General features: G+C 36.3%; 1 protein-coding gene and 1 long non-coding RNA gene across 2 annotated transcripts; both read right to left on the bottom strand.

The window, feature by feature from the left end:
* Positions 1-228: 228 nt before the first annotated feature.
* LOC145823103 (uncharacterized) lies at positions 229-7,388 on the bottom strand. Its single transcript, XR_014365257.1, has 3 exons — positions 7,103-7,388; positions 4,498-4,726; positions 229-4,397 (listed from the first exon to the last, which is right to left on the bottom strand). It is a non-coding gene; the product is annotated as an uncharacterized LOC145823103 (long non-coding RNA).
* An 8,739-nt stretch (positions 7,389-16,127) lies between these two features.
* Positions 16,128-18,865, bottom strand: LOC114295370 (uncharacterized). The gene is made up of 4 exons (XM_028239596.2): positions 18,329-18,865; positions 16,461-18,147; positions 16,265-16,406; positions 16,128-16,161 (listed from the first exon to the last, which is right to left on the bottom strand). The coding sequence occupies exons 1-4, from the start codon at positions 18,863-18,865 to the stop codon at positions 16,128-16,130; spliced, it is 2,400 nt and encodes a 799-aa protein (XP_028095397.2).
* Positions 18,866-22,362: the final 3,497 nt, after the last annotated feature.

The following is a 22,362-nucleotide window of genomic DNA, read 5'->3' as shown; positions in this document are numbered from 1 at the left end:
GATTTAAATTTATACTTATCTCCTTGTATTGTAGATATAGTCTATCTCTCTCTATCTCTATCTCATTCTATACTTATCTAAGTTTTTGTTTAAATACAGGTTCTCCTATTGTATTTAATTCAATTTCAATATATATAACATACACAACTTTTTCTCACTTTTCTCTTAACCATTGTAACATGGTATCAGAGCAAAGGTCTTAAATCCTAACTTCTCTTTTCTCCTGCTTATTGCCTGTACATAGTGGCATTATCAAAGCACAGAGCACAGGGTTCCAGATTACACCATTATTTGTTCAACAACACTGTTTCGTCATCGTTGTTGACCAAACTTTTACAAATTTTTCATCCTCGTGCTTGAAATTCTCTCCCGGTTCCAACGCCACTAGGCCCGTCGCCAAACACCACTAGACGCGCCCTCACACGCCGTTTTTATCGTCAGCGTGTCAAGTCTTCCGCTGCCACTCTCACATGCACCCTCACGTGCCTTTCAGTTGCCGCTCACGCCAGCCTGACATCAGCCCTTCCTGTGCCCTCCATGCACAGTCCTGCTACTATGAGCCACTTGCCGTCTCTGCTCTTCTACGTCGCACCTCTGTTCTGCTAACGTGCACTGCGCCTTTTACTGACGTCAGCCACACCTTGCTGACATCATCTCTAGCCATCCTCTTTATTTTGCCTATTTTTTTGTGATGTCGCCCTTTTTTCGGCTATTTTCGACATTTCGGATTCACTGGTACACTCTGTTTTATCCAGTTCTACTCCGCCATCACTGGTTCTCCTTCGTGAGTCATTATTTAATCACCTCATGGCTTGTTCAGATAATTATTCTCAGCACAGTCGCTATTCTAGACCCTCCACAATGTACAGCCGAGATCAGTCTTCAGCACATTTTACATCTACTACAGTTGCCTCTGGTTCCTCATCCATTGTTGCCCCATCACCACTCTATATTCTTTAGGACATCAAAGCTATTTTCAAAAAGGTTATTTCTACCTCTGGTACACCCTCTACTGTCCTCTTAGGTACTCCAAGTACCTCTTCTTGGTATTTTGATTCCGTTTGTTGCAACCATATGTTCTCTGACCCTATACTGTTTTCTTCCACTACATGTCCTTCTAATTTACGTAGCATTCATACTGCTGATGGTTCTCAAATGCATGTTAGTCATGTCAGTCATATTTCTACCTCTAATGTCTCTCCCCCTCACACTTATCTGATCTCTAATCTTACTCTTAATCTTATCTCTATTGGTCAACTCTGTGATCTTGGCCTCACTGTTCTATTTTCTCCAACTGGTTGTGTTGTACAGGATCTGAAGATGGGACAAACCCTTGGGATAGGTTGTCGACATGGACGTCTATACAAGCTCATCCACCTTTGCATTCCCTCCTCTAGTCCTTCCAATGTTCAGACTGCTGCTTCTGCTACTATTAATTCTCATTTTGGTTTATGGCATTCTTAGTTAGGTCATGTGTCTTTTGGTCATTTACGCTCTCTCGTTTCAAGTGGTTAGTTAGGTGATGTTCCAAATGATAAAGTAGATTGTCTATCTTGTCAACTTGCAAAACAACATGCCTTGCCATTCACTACTAGTACCTCTATGTCTTATGCACCTTTTGATCTCATACACTCTGATGTTTGGGGGCCTTCCCCTACCATCAACAATCAAACCCCATATGAGCGTCTGTATGGCACACCTCCTGCCTATACTGGTCTTCGTATGTTTGGATATGCTTGTTTTGTTCTTCTTCAACCACATGAGCATACCAAATTAGAACTTCACGCCCGTTTGTGTTGCTTCTTGGGGTATAGGATTGAACATAAAGGTTATTGTTGTTGGGATCCTCTTTCTCGTCATCTTCGTGTCTCTCTTCATGTAGTATTTTGGGAACACAAAATGTTCTCCTCTATATCTAAGTTTCATTTGTCCACTCCTCTCATTACACCATTCTTTACAGACCCCTCTCTTCTGTTTGATGAGCTTGATACAGACTCTATTTTTGACATGATGACTCCGGTCCATCCTGAGGATTTTGTTCCGTCTCCTGGTCCTGCTATTCCACTCTCTGATCCTGAGCCGGCTTCTGTACCTGCTCCTGCTCCTACTTCTGCTCCACCTCTCAGTGAGCCTCATACATCGCTTGATTCCACTACATCATCTTCTGTACCAGAGGTACCTCTTCGTCATTCTACTCGGGTAATATAACCTTATGTACTTCTTCGTGATTTCATTGTTGGTTCCACTGCTTTTTCTTCTCATGAACCTACTTCCTATCAAGAGGCTTGGTCTAACCCTCTTTGGCAGTAAGCTATGAGTGATGAACTTCAAGCTTTAGATAAAGCTCATACCTGGGATGTAGTTGACCTTCTACTTGGCAAGAGTGTTGTTAGTTGTAAATGGGTTTACAAGATCAAAACTCACTCTGATAGTTCCATTGAGCATTACAAAGCTCGTCTTGTTGCTCGGTGGTTTACTTAAGAATATGGGATTGATTACGAGGAAACATTTGCTCCTGTTGCTCGTCTTACCTCAGTTCGTAGCCCACTTGCCATTGCTGCTGCTCGCCATTGGAGTCTTTGTCAGATGGATGTCAAGAACGCCTTTCTCAATGGCGATCTCACTAAAGAAGTTTATATGCAGCCTCCTCCTAGTTCCTTAGTTCCGTCCACCAAGGTCTGTAAACTTCGCCGTGTTTTGTATGGTTTGAAACAAGCTCCCCGTGCCTAGTTTGCCAAGTTCAGTTCTACTATTAGTGACTTTGGATTCTCTTCCAATGCCTATGATTCTACTCTGTTTATATGCAAGACAGAGCGTGGTGTTCTTCTTCTTTTTCTCTATGTTAATGATATGATCATCACCGAGGATGACATAATGGGTATCTCTAGTCTCAAAAAGTTCTTCAGTCGCCAGTTTGAGATGAAAGATTTAGGTTTGCTTAGTAACTTCCTTGGCTTGGAAATTTCTCATGATTCTTCTGGTTACTTTCTCACACAGGCCAAGTATACTTCTGATCTCTTGGTTCATGTTGCTCTTACCAATTGCAAGACTACTCCTACCCCAGTTGATCCTCAGACTCGTCTCACACCTATTGATGGTAACTTGTTGTCTGATGCTACCATATATCGTCAGCTAGCTGGCAATCTTATTTATCTCACAATTATTCGTCCAGACATTGCCGATGTTGTTCACAATGTCAGTCAGTTCATGGCTGCTCCTCGCTCTCTGCACTATGATGCTCTAATTTGCATTTTTCACTATCTCGAAGGAACTATGTTTCATGGTCTTCACTACTCCGCATACTCATCTATACAGTTACACACATTTTCTGATGCAGATTGGGTAGAGGATCCCATTGATCGTCGTTCTACTATAGGATTATGTTTCTTCTTGGGTGATTGTCTTATTGCCTGGCGTAACAAGACGCAAACTCTTGTTGCTCGTTCTAGTACTGAGGCTAAGTATCGTGCTCTTGCTGACACTACTCAGGAACTTTTATGGCTTCGCTGGCTCCTTACTGATATCGGTGTTTTCTTCCCTGGTGCCACCTCTCTCTATTGTGACAATCAAAGTGCCATTTAGATTGCTCACAATGATATCTTCCATGATCGCACCAAACATGTTGAGATTGATTGTCATTTCATTCGACAGCATGTTATACATAGTACTGTTCATCTTCTTCCTATTTCTTCTGCTGATCAACCTACTGATATTTTCACCAAGGCTCATTCCCCTAGTTGTTTCGGTGATCTAGTTTCCAAAGTCAAGGTGGGTAAGCTCATGTTGGTTGATGCTTACCTACCTTGAGTTTGAGGGGAGGCTGTTAATGTATATATTAGATTTAGATTTATACTTATCTCATTGTATTGTAGATATAGTCCATCTCTCTCTATCTCTATCTCCTTCTATACTTATCTAAGTTTATGTTTAAATACAGGCTCTCCTATTGTATTCAATTCAATTTTAATATATATAACATACACAGCTTTTTCTCACTTTCTCTCAACCATTGTAACATTGAATTTGAAATTTCTACTTCTTTCTATTGCTTTTAGTTGATTCATATTTTTTATAAATGTATTTACAGGTCATTGTGCTCTCTTCTCTTTCTTGAGTCATGCTGATGATTGTTAATACCACATCAAAATTTTTGCTCATTGTTCTGTGGTTCCTATTTGGGGTCGTGCAATATGTGTTTCATTAGTGGTCCTGTAAGGCAGTGACTATCAAGGAATGGCCTTAAATGTGTAAATTGACCATTCAAGCTTGAAAAGTGACTATCAAGGAATGGCCTTAAATGTGTAAATTGACCATACAAGCTTGAAAGTGACATAGCCGGCATCACCAAGTCTCCTTTTATACATGTCAACAAGTTCTTCATTTCTAACCCAAAACTCCTGCCACAAACACAATCACAAATTTTGCATTTTAGTATTCGAATTGATCAAAATCATCCATAAACATAGAAGAAAAAAAAGGGAGAAATAATGGCAGAACCTGAAGAAAAAGGTGGGGGGGGGGAAATCATACAAGCAGTGCACTTGCTAAGTTGGATTACAGTTGCCAGTTGGCCGGTCGTCCCCTTGGTCGACCTGTGCTTTAATTACAGCTATAAATTCACCGTTGGACTGGCTGATATCAGATAGAAGAATTCGTACTTTTTTTATTCAGATTTGATGAAATATTTGGTGAACCGTTGGAGATGCCTTGCAAAATAACTTAAAAGCTGAAAACACAAGAGAAAAAAAAGTTTTTAAAAAAAGTGAAATATGTTGTGTAAACAACAACTTAAACTATAACAGAAAAAATTCATAAAACACCCAAAAACTGAAAATGGTAAAAATTTGAATACAAAAAAATAAAAAGTTGAAAACAACTTAAAAATTAGAAGAAAAAACTCAAAAAAACCACCCAAATGCAATAATAATAAACATAATTTCATTAACAGCTAATACAACAATTTAAAAATTAGAACACAAAAAAAAAAATGCCAAAAATAAACTGAAAGATTAAGAAAAAAAAATCAGAAACCACCCAACATAAAAAAATAAAAATTAGTTGAATTAATACATAAAAACAACTTTAAAACTATAATAGAAAAATTAAGAAAAACACCCTAAAAACCAATTCAAAAGGGCAGAGTGGGGGAAAAAAATTGAAGAGGAGAGTGAGAGAGACAATGAGTCGGTCGTCTCAATCAATGGAAGGTGAGGTTGAGAAATAGGGTTCCAATTTGGCAGCAATAATTAGTTTAAAAATTGACTATTTTAAACAAATTTTTAAACATTTTATTAAAAGAATATAAAAGAATAAAAAGAATGATCAGATAATTTATAATAACTTTTGGGCATTTTTAGTTACTGACCAAATAAGGCTTAACCAGTCAATTTAGCCACAAGAATGACGACATTCGAATTATTATTACTTAATATTTTCCGCAACAACTTATACATGTCGCCAAACATCATACAAGTCGCAACAAAACCCAACTTGTCGCCAAAACGTCCCAAACTATTCGGCACCAGCACTACAATTTTGTTATAACTAAGTTTAGAAAAAAAAATATAATAAATTCTATAATTTTAACATAATTATTGAGTTTTCTTATATTTTAATTTAAATAATGTTTAACTCATTTTTTTATCAATATGATTAAGAATGGAAAAGAAACCAGACCTTATGAAATGTCATTTCAACTCAGCAATTGGCTCTACATGGTCTTACCATAAAAAAATTTTAAAAAAATGTAATGGGATATGATGGATGATTAAGAATGGGAGAGAAGCTAGATGCTAGAAATATTATTGGGAAGTTAGGTAAAAGTCAGCTTTTGGTTTTTAATCCATCTTGGATCAAATTATCTCTCTCATTTTTTACTTATAAAAACGAAAAAAAAATCTAAAGATAAAAAAATCAACTTTTAACTAACTTTCTAAAACACCCAATGTCATATGATGGATGAGTTTTGGTGGGATGCTTGTGGTTTATTAAATTAATATGATTAAGAATGGAAAGGAAACCACATCTTATGAAATGTCATTTCAACACATCAGTCGGCTCTACATGATCTTACCATAAATAAAAAAAAAATGTAATGGGATATGATGGATGATTAAGAATGGGAGAGAAGCCACACGTTAGAGATATCATTTCAACCCATCAGTTCGCTCAACATGGTCTCACCTTTAAAAAATGTAATATCATATGATGGATGAGTTTTGGTGGGATGCTTGTGGTTTATTAAATCAAGAAAAATGAGTGAGACTTCTATTTTTAGGATTCTCACCACCCCCAAAATTTAAATTTTTATAAATTTATGAATTCAAAATTATGTACTCCGTATGAGAAAAAGTTTTTTTTTTTGTGGTCTTGGAGAGGATATGATTAAATTTTGTTATTTTTTCTTTTTAATTTCTCAATTTTTTTTTCTTCTTCCTGATGATGCTCTAGACATTTTGGTGAGTTTCCGACGATATTCTTGATTCCAACGACATTATGGATATTCCGGCGACTTCCAGTGACATTCAGAATACTCCGGCAATAGTTCGACAACTTTTCAGCGCTGCTAAACATTCTGACGAGTCTCTGACCGACGAAAATCCGATGATAGTCTGACGATGGTAGGATATGGCAGCGTCTTTAAATTTTTTTATTTTTTTTTAAAATTTCTTTTAATAAAAAATAAAAATATATAAAACTAATTTGTAAAAATAATTTATTTTAAAATTAGATGAATTTTAAATTGTTGAAATAGGACCTCTGGTTAGTGCTCCAAAAATCACCAAATCATTTAGACGTGGTGTGGGTCAACATGAACATTGCCATTTAGGCCCAAATAATGCGAATCTCTTACATTAGTTTCAACTATTGGGGTTCGAACTCATAAGAGCTTCTCACAACCAAGACGGGAAACCTATCACCATTCCCGTCCCCACCCCTAACGAGGATCGAGTTTCCCCGACCCCGAAAATTCCCCCGACTCGAAAAAAAAAAAAAAACCCAAACAGAGCAGCAATGAATTCAACATTATCAAAAACAAACATCATCAACATCCGATCAAAAAAAAAAAAAAAAATCACCAACAACATCATCATCGACTAACATCAACAATAGAGAGATCGATCGGGTGCGAGAGAGATCTGAGGCGAGAGAGAGAGAGAGAGATCTGCTCAGATCGACTCTGGCATCATGGCACAGAGAGATTGATTTTGTGCTCAGGCATCGTGGCATCACGGCAACTCTGATTCAGTGCTCTCTCTCTCTCTTTGAGTGAGTGAGAGAGAGATAAGAGACAATAAGGAAGAGAGAGAGAGAGAGAGAGAGAGAGAGAGAGAGAAGAGGTGAAGAAGAGAGAGAGAGAGAGAGAAGATATGAAATGAAAAAATGAAATGAATGAGGGAGAGAAACAAATCAAAAAGTTTATATATACATATGTACCACTTTGGGGACAAACGGGGCCGAGGCCGGGGCCGGGACACTTATCACCGTCCCCAGCCCAAAATTGATTGAGGATTAATTTTTTAATACCATCCCCATCCCGTCGAGGGTATTTTTCGGGGAAAAATCGTTCAAATCAGGATCAAGGGATCGGGTCCCCGTTGAACCGGTTTCAAATTACCGTCCCTATTGGTGGATATGTCATTGAACTTAATCTCGAAGAGCTTAAACCCGATTTTTGATTCAAATGGGATCCATTTGGGTTTAGCAGTGAGTGAAGTCCTCTGGTGTTGTGCGATCGTCTTCACCATTCGTGCGCTTTAGCACTGGTATAAGACCCAGAAAACACAACGCAGGCACTGAAGAAGACTCTAGGGATGCCTAGTTTGGAGGCAAGAGGCCCGAGCCAATTTGCAAAATCGTAAATTACCCAATGGGGTGAATCTGAGACATGGGCTGTTGGAGTTGATCGTCGGAAAACGCCTTCATGAGGTACTTGACTTTGGGGTGTGGAGGATTAAGTCTGGACTTTGCGTTTTGAAAGAGTTGGTCGACTTTGCATATCACTAAATTGATGAGAGGGGATAGATTTGGAGGCAATTTGGGGTGTCTGTAGATGTTTCTAGGAGTGGATATGAAAGAGACTCTGACCATTTTGGGCTATGAGCTTGGAGAGCTCTAAGAATGGAAGCATATGACCAAAGGCTAACCTTGGGAACATGACTACGTGTGGGTTTTCATCTCTGACCATGGCAGCGCCCCTCACAGCGATCACCAAGGTATCCTAATGAATAAGGAGACTATAACTTAAGAACTTACTTTGACCCTCAAGACAAGTTGTGCTTAAATCAGGACTTGCGCAGTGGGAGAATATCAAACCCATACCATGTGCTGTGGTAATAACAATTGAGTTTTGACCACCTAATCAACTGCGTAACGCCCAAGAAATTAACTCAAGAAGTTTCGAACTTAAGACCTGGGTCTTAACCCCCTGGCCTTTAGCAAATGTGCTATTGCCTTGGTTCCATCTTTAGGACTGATCACTTCCTTTTTTACCTTTCCTATATAAAGTGGAAGAGCAGGGAAAGCAGATAACACTACCTACTTTTACTTAGAATTTTATTTAAAAATGTGAATTCTATAGTAAACTAATTAAATTTCAATTTTTCATTTCAATTCTGAGTAGTTTTCTTTAAAGCGGAGTGCCAAGTAGTTAGCACTATAAGGGTATGCTTTAAATACATAATTCATTTTGGTCTGTCCAAACCTGCTCATACCTGTCCATTTGCCACCTTTAATATCATGTAACAAAACATTAATTACTTGAATTTCATTCCAACTGGAAAATGGTTAAAGGTATGCACCATCAAAGTTCAATGATTTCAGGCGTATACGTATGATTCATGCATTTACAAGAATCCCTATGCAATAGAGCTTTCAAATTGATTAGCAAAAAAAAAAAAAAAAAAAAAGAAAAAGAAAAAAGATACCTCTTTTTTCAATTTTTTTTTGTTTTTAGTAATTTTTTTTCAAAATTATTTCAAATATTTTTACTTTTTTAGTTCGTCTTATAGAGATGAATCTAGAAAGTATAATTTTTTTGAAAAAATTGAAAAAAAATCACTAAAGACGAAAATAAGAAGAAATTTTTTTTTGCTTATTTTGCCTTATTCTTATCTTTTCTAATTTTTTTTACAGTTCATCATGCCGAGTTGAATTTAAAAACTTAAAACTTTTGGAACCATTTTAAAACAAGTCACTACAACATATAAGACTTTTGGCGATCAATTATTTTGGTCCCTAAAACTATTATTTTAGTCTCTAAATGGTTTTCGTGACAAAACTAATTTCGTCACTTAAAAAGTCACTAAAAGTGCATCTAGAAAAGTCTTTAGCGACCAATTTTTGAAAATGTCTCCAAAAATGACAATTAGCGACCAATTTTATATTGTCACAAAATGTTTGATTTTACAAGACTAAACATTTGGTCGCTAATACTTCGTCATAAAATGTCCTAATTTGGTCGCAAAAAACAAAATAATGACACTTTTAACGACTATGATATTTGGTCGCTAAAAGACATATAACTTTCTCTACAACACATTTTCGTCGCTAAAAATCAAAGTTAAATTTTGTAATCATTTAATCTCATAGCTAAAATGCACAAAATTAAATGTCATCCAATCATATTAAAAAAAAAATGACATCCACATATCAAACCCACTCTATTCCTAAACCATAATGAGTATATAGAAAGTAAATTTGACAAAAATTAAAACTGAAAGTTTCCAAATTCAAATCAAAGTAGTAACAGTTCAAATGAAGAATAGCAACAATAGTTTCTTCAAAGAAAATATCTAAAAAAACATTTTCTCAACATCAATATCAGGCTTTATATCAGATAGGCTTGGCACAAGAGGCTTCAAGCTGTACTTAGGTGTGACACCCTTTGGACATCCCTGCAACCCAAAATTCAAAAACAAGAATCAAAGAATAAGAATCAACACAACATAACCTCATTAAATAATCAATAGTCATTCATAATCAAATAAGTTACAAATATTGAAAAAACACGTTGTCTCAGTGTACGTGAAGTATTAGTGAGCTATAACAAGAATCAACACAACAAGAAAGTGAGTCACCTAGAATCAACACAATAAGGTTATCATAATCCAAGCACGTTATCATAATCAAATGTTCTAAATAACAAACACACTAAATTTATAACTATGACAGATCTATCTAGAGCAAAAGGTACTTACTATGATGTAAATCAGAAGTAAAACCTCCCCGACTAATCTGTTGCAGCACCAAATCAATCTTGGCATTGACCTCCATGTATTAGACTCCAAGTTGTGCACTCTTGCATTCAGTTCCTCATTGATTCTCCGTTGCTCTTCAAGCTCCCTTCTAGTTTCCTCATTTTCCATCTCAAGACCAGCACGAGTACGTCGACCAGATGCTGTTGTACTAGGTTTAAGACCACGTCCTAAACCACTTATGTAGCTAGACTTACGCCCAAACACCTCAATGGAAAGCTGCTCATCAGATAGTGGGCCAGATCCATCTTTTATAGCTTCATTCTCCCATTCTTTAAGTTTTTTTCTACAATTGCTCATGAAATTAAATATAGTCATTTTATATATACATTGTAACAGAGCAACTGAAGACATTGAGTTTCCTATTTACTTATCCTAGAGAGAACATAATAACTGGTAGAGAAAGCACCATAATCTAGTAGCAGGTCTAATATTCTAACTGAATTTTCTAACTTTAAAGTAGCATTTCCCAAAAGATGAATTTTTTAACTTTAAAGTATTAACAGGTCTAATATTCTCTTCAAACATGCGTTTTTAGATGCCATACCATCCTTGTTTCTAGGTACCATACAACCTACAGAGGCATATCAATCATAAGTTTCATTATTCACGCTTAGCAAACATTAATTAACAATACCCAGTTTATTTTAGTTAGTATGAATTGCATTTCTAGTGCTACCCTTGGTAAGTTTATCACTGGATCAAGCATGACATAGTTTATGGTCTCAGGCCCAAGTTGGACCAAGATGGATTATTAGGTCAGTACCTATACAGTTAAAGCTCCTACCAAACCTTAGCCTTGCAGCAACAATACTGCAAATATTCAAATCATACCATTTTGTCTCATAAACTTTCACTCAAATATTTCCAAACTTAAGAACAGGTGAGTAGTTCTCAATGCAAGTAACCAATATGTAGTCTTCTCTATATTGCCAAATACCAAATACACAGCCAGGGCAGCAAGGACATAATCTAGTAGCCACTTGTATCTCAAAAACCCCTTGGATGATCTAGTCCTAATCATTTACATTCATAATCATTTACATTGTTCGTTCTTAGTGCTAAAGATTCATAACACATGAGCCTTAGACAAGTAATCATTAACAGGAAAATACTTATATTTAACATTAGAAAATTCTTACATGTCTAATTTTAGCTTCATTATGGACTCATGCTTGCCTTTTCTGACTATAGTGTGTCTTGTGATACAAATCAACAAGTCCAAGCTCCTTTCCATCCTTGTCTCGCTGTCAAAACCTGTATAGTTAGTATCCTATGGAGCACATACATCACCAAATAAAAGAAATAAAAAAAGTGCCATGTAGACCCTATGATTTAAAGGTCAGTTGTTTACCTCATCGTATTGCACCTTTCTAAATATCTTTGAGCCAGCTGTATGGAGGACTTTAAGCTCAAACCGATTTTCCTTGTTTTTCTGACATTTCTCCTGCATGAAGTGTAAAAATATATTCACAAGAAATCAAGTCCATGTGCCCAAATGCTTAGTAACAGCAGCAGCTACATGCATAGCAGCAGCCTCCACCACAGCAGCAGTTGTAGCATCATCAGCAGCCCAAGTACAAGCAACCTACACAAGAGCTGCAGCCTCACCACAAGTGTGTGCAAGTGCATTACAAGTGTGTTCAACAATTACCTGGTACGTCTTATCATCCCATAATTGACATAGGTATCGCCACACCTCTTTTTCGATATCTTCATGTGGGTTTGCAAGGGCTGATTCCATCGTAGGGAAACTTCTAAAATGTTGGCGTAGATTAAAGCGGTAGGTCTTGTACCAGAGTTTCATCATTCCAAGGATAAAAGCAATAGCATAAGGTTCATTACTAAAAATGAAACCTTCCTGCCATACCAATAAAATTAAACACTTCAAAATATTAAGCAACATAATTCATAAACTAAAAGGGAATATTAAACTAGACAAAAAAAAAAACTATCTTACTCGAAGGTATGCAATTAGCATTTCTTTATCCTCGATGCTAATAAAACTCCACTTAGGCACATTTTGTGGGGCAAATTGCCCAGTGACAAGCCCCAACTCGGTGGTGAATTTATCAGACCACGGTCCCAATGGATTCCCAATAATCCTACAAATTTCAACATCCAATTACTTCCCTTGACTTTTTATCTTGAGTAATGCGAGGCTTTGTGACTTCCCACGTCCTTTCTTACGCTCGGTTGTATCTATTAAGAACAACATATAGAAAAAACACATCAGTGTCTAACATATGAATTGGATGAAAAGAATAAACAACCAACCAAAAAAGAATATAAAACTAAAATATTTACAAACCTACCAGCAATACAACAATCCGTGCTAGAAGTATCCAAGTATGAAGATTGTGTTGTAACTTCATGCATAGATGCTGATCCTGATGCAGCTGCAGCTGCAGATGTTGATGCAGATGTTGTTGGGGGCACAAACTTCGGCATAAATGAAGAAATTGACTAAGTCGATGTGGATGCAAAAGATGTAGCTGCTAATTTGTTGGGCACATAGCCTCTCCGTCCTCTACCTCTAAAAATCAATAACAAGAACAATAAAAGTGACAAAAAGAAGTCAATTTGTTGTATAAGAAACACATTCAGGTCCAAGCCAAATAATGTAATAAGCATTTAAAAGTTTTTATTCAAATTCAATTGAAATGCATAAGAACTTCTCTTGCTAGTTTATTGCCTAAAAACTCCTTAGTGAAGATGATAAACTTAATAAGCTAATCAAAACTACAGATGAAATAAGCTGTTTGGCTAAAAAAACAAAAACTAGACCTCCTAACTTATGAACTCCCTAAAAACAAAATAATTGTGTCATTTTTTCGACATAAACACTGGATTTTATTAAATTTCAAACTGTAGCTATGCACTTCAAGATAGAAATGTCATAAGTTTTCGAATGTAAAGCAAAAGAATTGAGGCATTTTTTTTTCTGCCATGCCTTTCTTGGCAAAGTTTTTCAGCCATAGGATCCAGTGGCACTTCCTTCACTAATTCATGAATTTTTCCCTTCTGTACACTCACTTTTGCACTTGTCTTCTTGAGGACCTTTTCTACAGTAGCTGCAGGTGCAGGGGCAGGTGCCTGATCATATCACATGAAAAACAACAAAATATTTTAGTGGAAGCCAAGTGAGGATAATAAATAACAAAATAGGAAAAAAATTGGGTTAGCTTACAACAAATTCAAACATAATCAGGTGGGTTAGTTGTTATAGGTTCAAACAAAAAATGACACCAGTGAAGAAATTGCAAAACAGTCTAAATATGACACCAGTCAAGGAATTGCAGAAATTACTAAAGATTCCTTATTAATAGATAATAAGGAATGATGCTTATTGATAGTCCCTTTGCAGCAACAGATTCCGTTGCGCGCTTCCTCCATAGATAAGCTTTTCGAGTTTCAAATTCCTCTCTACTCATGATGGGGGGTCCAAGATTGATGCCCATCCTAAAATCTGCAAGAAAATTAGTCAAATTTAATTAAAAAAAAGAGAAGAAAATATGACTTCAAATTTAATTAAAGTTATTTTTTGGTTGTTTAATTCAAATAGCAGCATCAAAAACAAGATTTCGATTCTTTGTAAGAAAAAAATCCCGTAGAAGAGAAATTCTAAGCATTTCTCTTGCTGGGTGCCCCATTATCTTTTCTGGCCAAATTGGTGTTCTACCAAATTGTTGATCGTAACCCACCACCAAGAGTACCTGTTGCAGTACATACAAATAATGAAAAATAAATAAATCTAAACAAAAAACATACTAATTTTGATTTCAACAAAGAAACATCGCCATTGCTACTCACTTCTCTACTGAATTCTCGATCTTTAGATAACTCCTTGCCGCAAGAGGAAGAAGTTGAACTCGTCAATCAAATAAAATACTAAATGGGTAATTCAGCTTGAATACACAATACAGGTCAAATGATCATACATCATAACAATTATTGAACCATAAAAGCTTCAAATGATTCATAAACACAGAACTTGGTTAAAGACTCTTCCAATACAACTAAAAACTTTTGGAGTACACTATCAGCCGCAAAGAGCAAATGGATTTGGTACTCATGAACAAGCATAGAGAATCCAATTCACAAACAGAACTATGTAGACAACTATCTAAGATTTTAAAAAATAAATAAACAAATAAGAGAAAAAAAATTTAACAAAATAGTCATGGATTCAGCCACAACCATCCAGAGTTCCACTTCCAACTCAATAGGACACCAAAATACCAGTTTGAAGTAACAAGGCTCTGGCAAAAGAAAAGAACAATCATGGAATGGTCAAAAGAACCAGGGAAAACCACACACATGCACATACACATATACGTGATATGACTAAGCACTAGAACTACAAATATTCAGAAGAATGGTCAAAACAAAGGAGGGATATTACTAAGCACCACAACAACTACTACTTTTTTGGGATGGCAATGCTTGTCAAATAAATAAGCAGAAGTAATATACTTACTATAAAAAGCATTTTATAAGAAACTGAGTGTCCTAAGTTTTTAAACACTTAAACAACCGAGATAATGAAACATGGCATACCACAACAAAATACTATTATACAATTGATTTAGACAGTGCACCGCTAGTCCAAAGGATGATAGAATCAAACAACATCTTAAAGGACAAATATGATACTAAAAACAAACAACAAAACAAAGCATACATCCTCAAAATAAGGTAGTTAGAAACAAAAGCACACAATATCTTTTCTCAAGCTTTTCCATCTTAAAGGACAAATATGATAACGTTGGAAACAAGACAAAATATTAAAATGAAATAAGAAACAAAACAAAGCACACTTTTTTTGACAAGAAAACTTGAAATGGAAATAAGCAATAGCAATTATAAATCTTACATGATGTTAAAATGGAAATCATTTGGAAACAAGACAAAATATTCATCGATATATATAATCTTCATCAATTTCATCTTCCGGATCACTATCATCATCAATCATATCATCATCAACTTGATCATCCATGTTAGTGTCATCATCATCCGCATTATTATCATTAATGAGCACTTCATCATCAACTTCAAGTTCCTCATCGTGAAATTTGCCAGTAATATCAACACATATCATTTCCATGTCTTCTTTGCATAATTCTATGGGTTGATCATCAATGTGCACCACATCCCCAAGTCCATACGACTCAAATTGTTGGTATGGTTCATCTTTGTCTTTGTCTTCCTCTTCTGCTTCTTCTTCATCCTTTTCTACTAAGATGTCATAAATAGCCCGTGGTAATACTCTTTGTACAACTCGATAATTATTGCCCCACTTCGTATCTTTCAAATAAAACACTTGTTCCGCTTGGTATGCTAACACAAATGGTTCATCTTTGTACCAAGTCTTTGTAACATTTACACTAATGTAGTTAAACTCATCAACTTTTATTCCAATTTTTTCGTTACCATCATCCCACCAATCACACTTAAAAAGAAACACACTATTCCCACCTAGATATTTCAACTCAATTATCTCTCTAATAACACCATAAAAATCAATAGGTTTCCCCTTATGATCTCCCTTCACAACCACGCCAATATTTTGAGTTTTTCGGTACATGTCACAATCTTGAGTGCGAAATCGAATCTCGTTGATGATATAACCATTGTAGCGTGTCGCTCGGTAATCAGGACCTCAAGCTAAGTTCATAAGTTGATTGGAAGCATCCATTGTCCCTTTAACTTGCAGCTTTGTGACCTAATTCCATTGTTAATATGAAATGCATTAGCATACACTTAAGTTCATTATTTCAATACACAAATAATGTTCAAAAATTATAACCCTTACGTATTTTAGAAACCATGTATGGAACTCTGATTCTAGCCTCTCTTGCATATTTTTCAACCTTGTCTTTCAAGTTCATCCATGTATTGCCTATAAATTGTAACAACATTATTCAACACAAATGGTTGTGAAAATAATATAATTCAAAAAGTAAAATATTCTAGTGAATATAATCATATGGTAGTTTACTTACAGCATATATGGTCGAACTTCATCACAATTATTCAACACGAACCATCGAACTTTTTTCAAATTCGCTAAATTCAACACATCATTAATTGCAGCTCTTAATCCACGAACTTTTTGCCTAAATACAAACAAGTTTCCATCTTGTGCTGCCTCAATAAGCCCATCATAGTTTCATTCAGGTATATTAAATCTTGTCTCACCTTCATGGAAGTACATAGAGCAAAAAGTGAGAGCCTCATTGTCAATGTAACCTTCAGCAATAGATCCTTCTGGACGAGCTTTGTTGCGCACATAACCGTTAAGAATATGCATGTACCTTTCAAATCCATACATCCACCTGTATTGCACCGGTCCTGCAAGGATTGCTTCACATGATAACTGAACGGATAAATGAATCATAATATCAAAAAAAGATGGTGGAAATATCTTCTTAAGCTTGCACAAAATTAAAACAATATCTTTCTCAAGTTGTTCTAAGACATCAACTCTCAATGTCTTTGATGATAACTCCTTAAAGAACAAGCTAAACTCAATTAATGCCTTGCTCACATCCTTTTTCAAACATCCACGTAGAGCAATAGGAAGCAATCTTTGCAAGATAACATGGCAATCATGGCTTTTCAACCCCGTAATTCGACAGTCACTAGTGTTCACACAATGTGATATGTTTGATACATAACCATCTGGGAATTTAATTGAACTCAAGAATTCACAAAAGTTCCTCTTTTTAGTTGGAGAAAACATGAAGCAAGTAGGAGGTAGGAATGTTTGGCCATGTACTTCCCTTGGATGTAATTCAGGCCTTATACCCATATCCATTAGATCAAGGCGAGCCTTGTATGTGTCCTTGGTTTTTCCATCAATGTTCATCAATGTTCCTAGAACACTATCCCATACATTTTTTTCAATGTGCATAACATCAAGGTTGTGACGAACTTTGAGGGTTTTCCAATAAGGTAAATCAAAGAAAATGCTCCTCCTTGTCCAATTTAAATATTGAGGAGAACGTTTTTGCTTCTTCCCACGTTGATCTATTTTCCCAAATAATGATGGGTCTATATGCCCCAATTGTCCCAAAACCTCCTCTCCTGACAACAACTTAGGTTCTAACCTAAGCTCTGGCTCACCATTGAATGACTTGCTTGTTCTCAAAAAATGATCATGAGGCAAAAAATGATGATGTCCCATGTAACAAGTTTTTCTACAATGATGCAAGTATTGGTGAGATGCATTCTCATTGCATGACGGACAAGCCAATTTGCCTTTGGTGCTCCAACCGGATAAATTACCATACGCAGGAAAGTCATTGATAGTCCATAATAATGCCGCACGCAATTGAAAATTAGAGCCACTTGATGCATCGTAGGTCTCTATCCCTACCTCCCATAACTCATTTAGCTCATCTATTAGCGGTCGTAAAAACACATCAATGTCAAATCCAGGAGCTCTACGCCCAGGAATAAGTAAAGGCATCATAAAAAATGGATCTTTCATGTATTTCCAAGGTGGCAAATTGTACGGGACAATAAAAACTGGCCATATGCTATATGAGGTACTCATATTCCCAAATGGATTGAAGCCGTCACTTGCTAATCCGAGCCTAACATTTCGAGGATCTTTGGCAAATGACTCATGCTTTTTGTCAAAATCTTTCCATGCTTTAGAGTCTGCCGGATGGCGCATTACATTTTTCTCCTCTACGCGTTTATCTTTGTGCCACCTCATATCAGTAGCTGTCTTCCTTGATATAAATAACCTTTGTAGCCTTGGTTTTAAAGGAAAGTACCGCAAAACCTTGTGAGGGATCTTTTTACCTTTACCTTCACCTTTATGAAATTTGTATCTAGGCTCCTTGCAAGTAGGGCATTTATTTTCATTTTCACACTCCTTCCAAAAAAGTACACAATCATACTTGCGTACATGTATTTTTTTGATAATTAAGGCCCAAATCTCGAAGTATTTGTTTAACTTCATTGTATGAGCATGGGAGTGTTTCACCGATGGGAAGTGCATCCTTCAACAGTTCTAGCATCATCGTGAGTGATTTGTTGCTCTATTTATCGAGCACCTTTATATGTAGCAGCTTAACAATGAATGATAATTTGAAATATCGCTGGCAATTCGGATACAATTCTTGTTCTACATCCCTCATTAATCTTGCAAATGTATTTGCTTCACTACCATGAGCACCAGAAAAGTCAGGATTACGACTACCAGATGCTTCCCCAGTATAAGCAAATGTGGATGGTCCACTATGTATGTCATGGACAATTTCTCGTACCTCAGTATTGGGAGAATTTGATTTCTCTGTCACATCATTGAAATATTCATCATTTTCATTTTCCGAGGGATCACTGTCATTCAACTCAAAGTCTTCCCCATGATACACCCACCTAGTGTAAGTTGTGACAACCCCATATGCAAACAAATGAATTTCAACTTCATCTATGGTTTTTTGGATACGGTTGTTGCATCTATTACACGGACACCAAATCTTACTCGTCCTTGATTTCATATGATCATGAGCAAACATGATAAATTCTTTTACCCCATCAATGTATTGATGTAACCTTCTATTATGAAGTTGCATCCAACTCCTATCCATCCCGCAATCCCTATTACAAAGTACACAAAGACATTATCCTTCAATTCCAATATCTTGTTAGAGGTCTTAAAGGAGGAACACAACTAAATTCTTGAAGAAGTTTCACTAATATGTATAGCTACTTTTGACTATGTGATTCATATCTATCTTTTGACAAACAAAAATTCAAGGATGCATTGCCAAGGCACACCACATAAAACAAAAGCAAAAACAAAAGCAAAAGCAAAACATCAGGGCACATAATAACATTCATAACAATCATATCCCCACTTTAAAAAAAAAAATCACAATGTTAAGTTAAATAAGGTCATAAATCAAATAAAGTCAAACCCTATAAAGAGAAGAACGGTTTGGCAATGTTAAGTCCAAGTGTAATGGCTATAGCATACCAAATGGCTTTCTATAGGAGGCTGGTGATTACGACAGTAAAATCCAACAAGTAAAGAAAGAAAAACAAAACATAAATTGCAAACATGCATACATACAATAGAAACAAGTAGAGAAAGAAAAACATAACATAAAGCTGAAGGAGAAGAGTAAGAGCGCTTTTGGGAGCTGTGATTTGGGTGTGTTGGGAAAAACGTGCTTAAGATCTCGGACAATACCATTTCGGCTAGTTGGGATTGAAGATGTTGAATCTAAGCGTGTTTTGATTGAATTGCTTGGAGTTTTAAGGGATAAGAAGCAACAGGAGGAGATTAAGACGAATTCTGGGTGTTTTGATTAATTAGGTTTAAAAACCTCATAACTACAAAATTTTCTTCCTCTCTAAACATTATTTAATACTTTCATATATACCCTGGTATTATATTTTTGACTAATAAAAATCTGTGTTTTGTTAAATATTTTTGGTTGGTTGATTTTTTTCTGCATAAACAATACCCAAAAAAAAAAAAAAAAAACATAACCACCCTTCCAAAAAAAAAATAAATAAATAAAGTAACTAAAAAAAAGGCTAAAAAAATATTTAATTTTTTGACACATCCCTACATATAACCAACCACCCTTCAAAAAAAAAAAAAAAAAAAAAAAAACCAAACACAGCCCCCCCCAAAAAAAAAAAAAAAAAAAACAACCAAACCAACACAACCCGACAAATAGAAAAGAAAAAAATAACAATTGGAGTCATTTGAGCCTCAATTTGTCGAGGCGCCAAGTGTTAGTCTTAGTGGAAAGTCCAATTCTGTTTTTGATTTTAACTTGTCAAACACAAATTCAACCTCCCATCTAAGAAAGAACAAAACACAAACTCAACCTAAATAGCTACAACTATTACTTTGATGATACTGTTATTGTAGCATGAATTTATAAGAGTTGAGTGTTTGAACTTATGGTGATATATTGGCCTCTTTGAAATCAGAACTCAACGATCATTTATTTTTAAAATCTATCAACTGAATATCTTTTCAAATTACTAAAATGCTTCAATTTTTAGATTTCAAAACAATCATACATCCCCCAATCTTATTTCTTTAAACAAACTATCGCTTGTTGATGTATGTACCACAACTTCTAATGTATAGATAGATAGATAGATAGATAGATAGATAGATCACATTTGACAAACCTTGCTAAAACTGAATTTAGTTCAAAAGATCAAAACTTACAACCATTGCGATTTGGTACAACATGAGAAGAAGAACAAGAATGCATATATTACAACTGGTGATGAATTTGTATCGATCTCACAAAAGATCAGATGAGATCACAAGATGGTGCAAGGATGTTGTAGACGCGCCCGTGGGCCTCATGCTACAGTTCGGACTCGATTTGTATCACGGTTCTTAATCTTGAACCAAAGAGTCCAAATCTGGCAAATCGTTTTGAGAAACAGATTTTTTTGAAAAGAAGTGCCAAACATGGACTGCTTTGCCAGATACAGAGTCGCCACCTAAATATTTTTTGTGGGAGAATTTAGGAAACCCTGACTCGGTGCCGAAGGCCACATGTCCGTCATCACCGGAGTTGTCTCGGCTCGGGAGCTTGGGTACGATCGGGGAAGGTCAGCTATGAGCACCCCCTTTCGCCCGGTCCGAAGACCGGCCTCTACTAACCGTGATATCCGTTTTTGAAAACTTTACGTGTTCTTAAACCAATTATTAGCCTAGAATTACTATGTTATGCGCACGGCAAACAAGTATAGACTAGATTGCCTAATTTGGAAATAAACATTGCATATCCGTTCGGTTTGAAAAATGCTTTGGAATTTGCTACTCGCAAGTAGGCTAAAATACGGATTTCAACGAGTTTTTCCAACTCAAACAATCCAACCTTCACCCACAGACATTCGAAACAGTTTAACACATAAGTATCTAGCCACATGTTAAGCATGCTGTCATGGCAATATTCACACTCGTGTGATATGCTAAAGCGGAAATACTTACATAGTACTCCGTGCCAAAACAAAGAACTTGTTAGCAAACATGCATGATCCAAGTCCATGTGAAGTGCCTAATGCATCGCATACAAAATGTTACTAGAATAGGCTCGGCTATCCTAAACATGTTATGTGAAAATGCACAATTATCACATATTCAGTTTGGGAATCGAAGTATTGATGCAGTTAGCGTGATGTACCGAGCCTAATGCATGCAATACAAATGCATGGATGCACACATGCATAGCATGAGGTATGCTAAATTAAACGTGCCCTAATACTAACCATTAAAGCGGGTAAGTAAAAGGGAAGAAAGAAGTGAGGTTGGAAGACATACACACCACCCACACACACTTATTACAGATTTACCCTCACTCGGAGGGACCGAATAAATATTACAAATTAATTAACTACGCAAGCTAATTAATATTACAAATTAACTAATTTAATTAACAAATTAAATAAATTAATTAAAGTTGGAAAATGCCTCGGGAAGCGCGCCACCATACATGGGCTGCCTCTGTTTTCCTTCCTTTCCTCCTCTGGAGGCTGTCAAAGCCTCAGGACTGATCCCTTGGACAGAGAGGATCACCACCGGCTGATTGAAATTGCGACCGGCAGTGTGGTATGGCCATCGGCACAAAATTGAACCTGTCGGCAGAGAAAATGGTGCCGGTCGGCACATTACACTGCCGGTCGGCAGAGTATTCCTGCAGAACCCTTGTAGTCCTCTTCAACAATGGTGCTCCAATGGCCTCCTTTGGCTTGAATCCAACACCAAAATCTCAAAACAAACCCTTTAGAACCTCAGCTCCAAGAGGAAGGTGAAACACTAGGTGTTTGTGTGCAATAGTGAGGCACAAAACACCTAGTGTGCAAACAAGAGGGAAAGAGAGATAGAATGTGTATATCTAACCCTAACCCTAGAAAAACCAGAGCTTGGTCTGTATTTTCCTCTCTCAAAAATGTCTAAAAGCTCCCTTCTTGCCTTAGAGAGAGCCTCTCTCTATATGCCTCTTGTAAAGCTTACAAGACAAGCTTTGCAAGAGGGATGGAGGGGAGCAAAAGCAATACAGCTGTCTAAAAATATCTGCAAAAGCAGATGAACAGCAATCGGCCG

Source organism: Camellia sinensis, chromosome 3, assembly GCF_055761805.1.
Source record: "Camellia sinensis isolate YWXY chromosome 3, ASM5576180v1, whole genome shotgun sequence".
Taxonomy (NCBI): Eukaryota; Viridiplantae; Streptophyta; class Magnoliopsida; order Ericales; family Theaceae; genus Camellia; species Camellia sinensis.
Note: the sequence above shows the minus strand (reverse complement) of the source record. Positions and strands in the feature narration are given on the sequence as shown.

Coding starts and splice junctions, on each gene's coding strand:
- LOC114295370 (XM_028239596.2), bottom strand. CDS start 18,865: ATGGATAGGAGTTGGATGCAACTTCATAATAGAAGGTTACATCAATAC. Junction 16,407..16,460: donor CTCTATGTACTTCCATGAAG/GTGAGACAAGAT, acceptor TTATTGAGGCAG/CACAAGATGGAAACTTGTTT. Junction 16,162..16,264: donor GAAGTTCGACCATATATGCT/GTAAGTAAACTA, acceptor TACAATTTATAG/GCAATACATGGATGAACTTG.